Source organism: Cibotium barometz, chromosome 3, assembly GCF_041138505.1.
Source record: "Cibotium barometz isolate CiBa-2024 chromosome 3, ASM4113850v1, whole genome shotgun sequence".
NCBI lineage: Eukaryota > Viridiplantae > Streptophyta > Polypodiopsida > Cyatheales > Cibotiaceae > Cibotium > Cibotium barometz.
Genome location: NC_141048.1, coordinates 39,335,680 through 39,345,456, shown reverse-complemented (window position 1 = coordinate 39,345,456; position 9,777 = coordinate 39,335,680). Strand labels below are relative to the sequence as shown.

The 9,777-nt window shown below is 40.6% G+C and overlaps 1 protein-coding gene across 2 annotated transcripts; it reads left to right on the top strand.

Moving 5' to 3' along the window:
• The first annotated feature begins 4,352 nt into the window (after positions 1 to 4,352).
• Positions 4,353 to 9,543, top strand: LOC147640046 (pentatricopeptide repeat-containing protein At5g27110-like). 2 transcript variants are annotated; one of them, XM_086776519.1, is made up of 2 exons: positions 4,353 to 4,790; positions 4,863 to 9,543. In XM_086776519.1, exon 2 carries the CDS (start codon positions 4,977 to 4,979, stop codon positions 8,013 to 8,015), a length of 3,039 nt encoding a protein of 1,012 aa, XP_086632645.1. In that variant the 5' UTR covers positions 4,353 to 4,790; positions 4,863 to 4,976; the 3' UTR covers positions 8,016 to 9,543. The 2 variants fall into 2 exon arrangements, with proteins under 2 accessions (XP_086632645.1, XP_086632652.1); XM_086776526.1 differs by having other exon boundaries at positions 4,449 to 4,790; positions 4,912 to 9,543.
• The last annotated feature ends 234 nt before the right edge of the window (positions 9,544 to 9,777 follow it).

The window sequence follows — 9,777 nt, the reverse complement described above, 5'->3', positions numbered from 1 at the left end:
TCAATTGTCAGCCATATTACTTAACATTTTCCCATGGTTGTTACCTAAAGTTAAATAACTCATGCACCATTTGAGTGCTAGTCACTAGTAGTCTAAACTCAGTCAAGAATTTTCATTCAAAATTGAGAAAATCAACAATTGAGTTTGGTGCTTGGTGATAGTACCAATCACCAATAGGGCCCTTAAGAGTTGTAGAAAAGTAAACCATTAAATGAGCATCATCATAGATCTGAGACACATGGCAAGGTCTCTTGAAATGATTTAAATGCCTTTGGGGATCCTCCACTAGGCTAGCATGAAATTCAAGCAAAGGTGCAATTGGATTTTCTAGATGAGCCATGTTTGCAGCAGCAGGTATCAGAATTTCTTGGGGTGCTAGGGCTAGCACAGCCATGATGACAACTTAGGATAATGGTGGTTGTGTATGAATGTGAGTTATTTGAAGAGTTTTGGGAGGTGAAATGGGAGGTGTTTTAATGATAGTTATACCAACACTCGAGTGTGGAGAAGGGGATGAAACCCTGGGTGATGGGTGGACTCGAAGATTGTGCTTTCTTTTGAAGTTCTTTCCCATGCTTATATCGTCGCTCATCCCTCTTGGATTGTCTCAATTGCTTTTCCCAACCACTAGTGCTCGTGTAGAAGTGCAAGGCTCCATCTATGCTAGATTGTGAGTTTTCGTGTCATAGGACCCTAAACTAGAGATAGAGTCCCACCAGTTGCACCACTCTCAAGAGATATTTATCACCTGAGCAATGAAGATATACCTAGACAAGTAAAATAAACACTTAGCAAAGGAGAGATACACACACAACACTATACCATAGCTATAAGAAGGAACCAAAGACGGGAGTGTGCTACTAATATTTCTCCCAGGAGTATGCAATGCAGTCAAACTCAACCCCCCACTCCTTTCCACAAATGCTATGTGATTAGTATCCTTGCAATGTTTATTATGTATCATGCAACCACAAAAAACAAACCAAGTTTTGAGTAACAATATTACACATTGAATTCACAAATAGTGATGTTGACAAGTGTACGAAGGTATGAATCATAAGAGTTCATCAAAATATTTAATATGTGTGACGATGGAATTTTCAATATCGTTGTTTATTAATGATTATCACAAACGAGGAGGGAAAAGAAAAAGAAGATCGTATTTCCTTTCGTTAAGTTTTTTTACTAAATCCATTTGTTTCTTTGTTGATGTTGCCGTTCTTGGGTGTGTGTATTCTTTTGATATTCAAGATACACAAAATCAATAGAAATTTACAACTTTTAGTAGTCCTTTTGTATATGAGATCTCAATGTGTGTATGTTTGTTTATGTGTCTTTTTTTTTTTGGAAACTTCTCAAAACTACAACATATGGTTTAGACAATCCCATATAGAGTGAAAAGCTTTGCAAAATAGGGTATATATATGACTTTAGACAATCCCATATAGAGTGAAAAGCTTTGCAAAATAGGGTATATATATGACTTAAGACCTTTTTACCTGAAGAGAGACAACTCTCATGGGTGATGGTAGTTGTATTTTTTTGCAGGATGGTATGTGGTTTGGCCATTTTGCTGTGGCGCTATTGCCGGTTCTGTGCTCTCTTGTTCGCGCAGCTCTGTGTTGTGGGGCATGGCTTCTCTCGACCCCTTTAACAATCAGAAATATGGGATATCGCGGGGTGTTGATCGCCCTCTGCCATTGTGGCCTGGGCAACAAGTTGTTCCACAGGCCCGAGGTACATCTCTCCCAAAGGCACCCTTTCAAAATTGCTAATGTGGCCCTTCTAAGGTTCCCTTTTACATTCATGCCCTTCCTATGCACATGTACATGATTTACAACCCCAACACACATAGATTCTAATCCAATCGAGTGTATTCTCAACGTGATTTTTCTTCTATATTTCTCCTCACTTGAACATGGCCACCTCTAAGGCCAATGACATGCAATTGTGAAAGAGTTTCATAGCTTGAATGGGCTTGGCCCGTGTGTCGGTGACGTTCTGCCCATAGTTTTTCCACATGAGAAAATTGCATTCACCTCCATCTTGTACTCTCTTTTGCATTGACGTCAATCCATCCAAGGTTAGCCACTGAAGGGGTGTGATCTATTACTAATCCATCTCTAGTTGCAACATGGAAAATGATGCAAAAAGACTATATCTAGAAAGTTGTTTCTTTTTTTTTCCCAATTTTGTCTGAAACCATGCATTGAATTATTCTCTAGCTTTAAGTTTCTCATACTAAAATAAGGGTCATCATTATAGGTCTTAAGCTATGTCGGTATTATGTATCAGATGAGGTCTTAAATAATGGATATGGTATCATTTTATGATACCAAAAGTTTATTGAATCACCTTTAGGAAATAGGATTATGTGAGTGGTCAACAGGAGTAATGAAAGATTACTCACATGTCTCTTCACTTAAAGCTTGTTTGGGTACTTAAGGGTCTATACACATAGGTCATTTTCCATCTTCATAGGAAAACTCCTAACCGATGAAGTAGGATGGGAAACCAATCTTGCCCAAACAATGGTCATAGAATAGTTGATGTTTAGCTTAGCTCTTATAAACTTAAGGTTAAAAAATATTTAAAAGAGAAAAAACATGAGTAAATACTAAAGGCCAATGAATTAAATAAAACTAAGGCTTAATTTAGTTTTATATGACTTTTATGAAGGCACTAAAGCCTTTGTAAAAGCCTTTTAATTAAGGCTTTATAGACCTTTGTAAGGCTTAATAAATAAGCCTAGATAACCTAGGCTTAAAAGGTCTTAAATGGATTAAATTTTAAAACTTTTTAAAATCTCATATAGGGCAAAACAAGCCCTTTCTTTATAGGTCTTATAGGAAATCCAAGAAGCTTTATAGTATAGCTTTATTTTGCTCTCTTTGTGTGTGTGTGTGTGTGTGTGTTTCAATGTCGACAATTTACTCTCTCTCTATAGGCACAACACTCTCTCTCTACTATTATCTTAGCATAGAGTTTTCTTAAAAAAATAAAGGTAAGGGCATATAGTTAATGCCCCAAGACATAAAGGCTATTAAGCTTAGAAAGGGTGATAGGATCCCTTAAAAAAAAACTTATGGCTAAACATAAGTTCATCTTTTTTTAAACTCATCATACTACTAATCCCCCCTCCTTCACATTCATGCCATCTACACCGTTGGATGGGAAAAAAGGTGAAGCTTAAGACTAACACACAACCTTGTGATGTTTTAACATATCTAAGGTTTATAAAACATGACTAATCCATGCATGTCTCTTGATCTTGATGTATTGGAGTGGAGCTCATTCCATTATTTGAAAAGAGAGGAATTGTTATGTGCCATGATAACCCGTTATTCAGAAGCTTTTATTAAACTTTTATATCCTCTTTAGACCAAGGGTTAAAGCTCTAGCTTAACAAACCTTCTATTACCCAAAGGTCTTCTATAAAAGCTTGCTTCTTTTACCCACAACCTTGGAAATCATTTTATACCACACTCACAGTGGGTTTAGCACTAAGCAGGCTTCAGAAATATTTTGTACATTTGTGAATTAAAGAAATAAAGGGTTTAAGGGTTGAGGTTTACCTTGCTTTATACTAAAATCCTTTTTTTTAAAGCCTTCCAAGATATTCCTCTTGAACTTGGCCTAGGCTGTGATACCACAGTAACACAATCTTTTCTCCAAGAAATTATGTAAGCTTTCCACTCAAATAAGAACATGAAAATTACACAATCAAAATTTTCACTTCACCAAAGATACATAAAGAAGATAAATACTCAACAATGCTAAGAACAAAACTCATTGGGAGCAATCTCTCCCCCTCCCCCCGCGATGTGTGTGGCTCTCCTCCTACACACAGTATTGAAATCATATTCATATTTTTAGCCATAGAGCCATAAATAGCACCTATTCCATTTTTGGGCCTTTGCTTTACATTACATAACTTTGTCTAAAGTTCTAAGGTTTACACATGATAAAACCATGGCCCAACAACATATACAAATGGACCAATGCTTACAAATTCACTTGTGTTCACACACACGTAAACTATACAAAATAATTGATGTTATAATTAATACATGATCTCCATCTTCACATCACCCCTCAATCCACTATCTCTAGACACCTCAATCGATACCCTCGCAGAGTGCAACACCTCAATTGATACCCTTGCACATCTCACCACCTATACTCATTGACATGCTCCACATTAGTTAAACAATCAATTGAAGTCACATCAATTAATCCCAACGATGTTTTGAGAAATAGGCAACCACAGTATCAAACCGCACGTACCGACTAGCATAGTATACATGGGTGTCCCCGATATAAAATAAGAAAAGAAATTCCCAATAACACAGGAGTGATTTCCGTATAACACCTCATTAAAGCAGCTCATTAAAATAGGATCTCTCATTAAAGTAGCTCATAAAAATAGGATGTGTTGTATATGTAGCCATGTGGACCTTCACTCCTCTTGTACCTTTGGACATTAACTCTATTCAAATGCATCATGTCATTAGAGTTTGTATGTTCATCCTTTTTCATGTTGTTATTAGGCTGTGACCAGTTTTTTTTGGTAGTTAACAAATGGCTTCAATCCACAAACTGTACCCATCCTAACCCACAAAGTTACAGAGCACTATTAGCGAGTCTGGGCTAGTGTAACTCTGCCATTGGCAGGAAGAAGCCAGCTCAGGGACTGAAAGATTTACCTGCAAGAGAAATGATCATATGGCGAAGCAGGCTTACTGGGATGAATCACACGGCAGGATTGCGTTATCACCTGAAAAACCAAAGTAAGTATCGCCCTACACAATTCACGTGTTTTTTTGCCTTAGTTTAACCTGATGCTTGTCATGTGTTTTTAGCATCCATAGCTCTTCCATCAATTTGCCAAGCGGTCTGTCTTTATGGTAGGTGGCTTCTGGCACATGCATTAGCAATTGTATTCGCAGTAAAGGGGATGTAGGTGTGCACAATAGATGGTGCTTATCACATGGAACCTTCAGAACCCTAGCTTGATGGGGGTCTTAACCCCAGGTCTTGCATCTAAACCTCAGCAACATGGAAATAGCCATGGTAGGGAGTTGCTGAGCATAAATGAGCCCCTTGCTTATGGGAGTGAGTTGCCCACGATAGACAACTTCATTAGCCTTTTGCAAAAATGCCGAGACCTTAAGACACTAACACATGCCAAATGTGTGCATCTGCACATTTGCGATATGGGGTTGGATGCTCATCAAGCGCTTGGGAATTATCTCGTCCCCGTGTTCATGGACTGCGGAAGCATGCCTGATGCCCAGCAGGTTTTCAACAGGCTGGTTTTCGGGAATGAGTTTTCATGGACTTCTCTTATACAAGGGTATGTCGAACACGGGGAGTTGCAGCTTGCCTTCAATCTGTACAAGAGAATGCAAGCGGAATCGGTAAACCCCAGCAAGCATACATTTATGGCCCTTCTGAAAGCGTGTGCTAGTTTCAAGTCTTTGGAGAAAGGACGAGAATTGCACGTTGAGATTGTCAAACAGGAGTACGAAGAAGATCTTTTTATCGGCAGCACTTTGGTGGACATGTACGCTAAATGTGGTTCACCCTCAGAGGCATGGAAAGTGTGTGATGATTTGCCAGAACGCAATGTCGTTTCGTGGACTGCACTAATTGCAGGACTTGTAGACCATGGTTTTGGTAATGAAGCTTTGACTTGTTTTCAGAAAATGCAATCTGAGGGTGTTTTTCCAAATGTAGTCACGTATTTTTGCAGCTTGAAAGCTTGTGCAAGCATAGAAGACATATGCACAGGGCAAGAATTACATGCTGAAATAGCCAAAGAGGGAATAGAGACCGATCGCTCTGTTGGTAGCAGTTTGGTGGATATGTACGCCAAATGTGGCTCACTTGTAGCAGCACAACGAGTGTTTGATGAGCTCTTAGCAAAAGACGTAGTCTCCTGGACAACACTTATCACTGGATATACTAATCATGGGCTGGGGGAAGAAGCCCTCAACTGCTTAGAACAGATGCAACTGGAAGGTGTGTCACCAGATGCTGTCACATTGCTTTGCATTTTGAAGGCATGTGGTAGCCTAGGAGACATAAACAGAGGCAGGCAAATACATACCCAGATTGTGAAAGGCGGATTTGAAAGAGATCCTTCTGCAGGCAATGCTTTGGTGGACATGTATGCTAAGGGTGGTTCACTTGTAGATGCACAAGAAGTTTTTAACAACCTTGCAGAACATAATGTAGTGTCATGGACTGTATTACTAGCAGGTTATGCTGAGCATGGTCTTAGTGAAGAAGCACTTGTTTGCACAGAGCGTATGGAACTGGAGGGGGTGCCTCCAGATGCTGTCATATCTCTTTACAGCTTAAAAGCTTGTGGCAGCTTAACAGCCATAGACAGGGGCCGAGCGATTCATGCCAAAATTGCCCAAGAGGGATTTGAAAAAGATCACTTTGTCGGCAGTGCTTTACTGGATATGTATGCAAAATGTGACTCACTTGCAGAAGCACAGGCAGTGTTTGATGAGCTGTCGAATCATGACATAGTCTTGTGGAATGCACTGCTTGGAGGATATGCTGAGCAAGGACTTGGTGAAGAGCTTCTGAACCATTTGGAAGAGATGGAATTGGAGGGTATATGTCCAGATGCTTTTACATCTGTTTGCAGCTTGAAAGCATGTGGCAGCTTGAAAACTTTAGACAGGGGCAGGGTAATACACGCTGACATTACCAAGAAAGGATTTGAAAAAGATTCTTTCATTGATAATGCATTGGTGGATATGTATGTCAAATGTGGTTCTTATGTGGAAGCAGAAGAAGTGTTGCACAAGCTGCTGGTTCAAGATGTAATTTCTTGGAATACTCTAATGGCTGGTTATGTTGAACAAGGGCTTGGAGAGCACGTGTTAAAATGTTTTGAATGCATGGAAAGGTTGGGTTTATCACCAGATGTTGTGACATTGGTTTGCAGCTTGAAGGCTTGTGGCATCATCCAAGCTATAGATAGGGGCAGAGAATTACATGTTCAGATTGCCATGAAGAAATTTGAAGGAGATCCATTTGCTGGCAATACTTTGGTGGACATGTATGCAAAATGTGGCTCACTTGCAGAAGCACAGGATGTTTTTGACAAGTTGCCAATTCAAGGCATAGTCTCATGGACTGCACTTATTGCTGGATATGCTGAACATGGGCTTTGCCAGAAAGCGATGGACTGTTTCCAGCAGATGCAACTGGAGGGTGTGTCTCCGGATCTTCTGTCATGGAATGCTTTAACTCTGGGATATGCCGAGCAAGCAGATAGTGATAAGGCTTTTAAACTTTTTGGCCAAATGCAAGAGCAAGGTCTGCCACCAGATAGTGTGACATTTTTAAGTGTTTTAAAAGCGTGTAGCACAGAAGCGACATTGGAAACTGGCAAAAACTTACATGCACAAATGTCTAGAGCTGAAGCTGGGCCTACTGAAGTACGCCAATTAACTGCTCTTGTTGACATGTATAGTAAATGTGGGAGCATGATTTATGCTCAGCATGTGTTTGATGCAATGCCCAAAAAGGATTTAGTAACATGGAATGCCCTACTCACAGGTTATGCATGCCAAGGACAGAGTAAACCTGTATTTGATTCGTTTGAAAGGATGAGCGAGGAACACGTGCAGCCAGATGAGGGAACATTTCTCAATGTTCTTTCCGTATGCAGTCATGCAGGTCTAGTGCGGAAAGGCCAGAGGTATTTTGAGGCTATGAGCCGAGATTATGGTGTGAATCCAGCCATTAAGCATTACAGCTGCATGGTTGATCTCCTTAGTCGTGCAGGCCAGCTTGAGGAAGCTGTAGAGATGGTAAGCATGATGCCTCTCCAACCTGATCTTGTGTTGTGGAGTACTATCTTGAGTGCCTGCTGCAAGTGGGGTAATGTAGAGCTTGGGAAACAGGCCTTTGAAAATATTGTCAGACTGGGTGATTACCAATCTGCATCCTTTGCAATGATGTCCAACATCTATGCCGATGTTCACTAGGGAGGTACATGGAGAAGTTGGAGACATGAATGAACAGTCAACATACAGTGATGCAGGTCTAGAACATGTGGGCCAAGTCCATGGACCGGGAGTATGGCTTGAATGAGCCACTTAGCACCAGTGACTACATTGCTATCGTTGCTTTTCTGGGTTGTGCAGGCCAACTGGAGGAAATTATGGCTCGAATTAAGCTACTATGCTCTGTTGACTACATTGTGTTTGATTTTGTTGGTTGTGTAGGCCAACTGGAGGAAACTATAGAACTAATGGAGAGGATGTTCCCACATGATCTTGTCAGATGGAGTCAATTTTCATGGTTGTATGGGCCAAATGGTGATGGCTGAGAGATCATTTCAACATGGTCTTGTGTAATGGTACTCTTATCAAGTGCCTGTTGTAAGTGGGGGGATAATTCGGAGCCTGTTGAATAATCATCCGTTTAGCATGCCTGATATTGAAAGGGTTCAGAGGATGACCATTTCAGCTTGGGCACAGCCAGGACTAATGTGTAAATTTGATGCAATGCAGAGGAAAGGTGAAAGGTTCCCTTGTTAGTTCATCAGGATATTGTGAGTATGCATTTTTATGTGGCGTGGTCAAAGACAAGTATTGTGCCACTCAAGCACTCAAAAGGTTTTGCAAGGAGTTGGCAAAATAATGTGTGAAGCAGATCTGTAGCAATGCAATCCTAATCCATGCCTCGAAAGGAGCAATGGCACGAGACTGGGGAGCATTTTTGAGACTCTTCTGTTAAAGTATGCCACTGGGATCCTTGAAAACAAAATAGCAATCTACGGGGAAGCGAGATGATTGCTGGAACTTCTTTCTCTGCTTGGTGCCTACTGGACACGAGAATGGAAGGGCACCCTCTGTGCAAAGGTAGTTCATGCCCAACTTTTGAGATAAAATGCCCATATTTTGCCACCTCAATTGCATTCCCGATGGTCTCATGTAAAGCGGCAGAAATGGCTCATGATATGAAAAGAAACTAAGGGTGTCCAGGCACTGGAAAAGTTCTTGATCCTTGGCAAGAATGTAAATGCTTGACGGACACAAGGGTACAATAATACAGTGATTCTTTGTTCCAAGACAAATGCAATGAATTCTGCGTCTCGATACACTTATTGGAAGCTTGTAGAAAGTAGGACACCGACACACAGGCAGTACAAGCACCAAAAATTCCTTGGCCGTAATAGTTGCACTGTCCTCTGTGAATTTGTAGGCCACGATCTCCAGCTGAAGAAGTTTGTGATGGCCATTAAGGATCTAGAAAGTCCTCTCTAGCCTGCTACACCATGGTGCAATGTATCCAGAGTTGAAGAGAAATTCCTTGTTGTCTTCATCTTTGATTACATAGAGAGAGTCTTGAGCAAAGGATCATCATTCTTTGCTAAATCTACGATATTGAGAGAAGTGGAGTGAGCTATGAAGCTTGTGTGCTTGTGAGGTAAGCTATGAGAGGCAAAGAGGCAAGGAGAGGGAATTCTTTCTTTTATTGCTTTGAGGTATTGATTGCTGTTCTTCTTCATCTCCTTAGCTCATGGGTGATTTTGCAGAAGTTCTCAGCGTCTCTTGCCCGGATATAGCACTAGAAAGAAATGAGGAAAGGCATCTTCCACTGGTCTGCGAGCAATATAGTGTTTGAGGAAGGTGGTTGATAATGTGAGCTAAGATTTCATTTTTTGAGGTGATGAGCTCTTCCAATCCTTAAATCATATCTGATGTATTCTTCTAAATGTCTTCTGGTTGCAGCTTTGGTGCA

Excerpts from the sequence above, each read along its gene's own strand:
- LOC147640046 (XM_086776519.1), top strand. The coding sequence starts at position 4,977 with ATGGTGCTTATCACATGGAACCTTCAGAACCCTAGCTTGATGGGGGTC.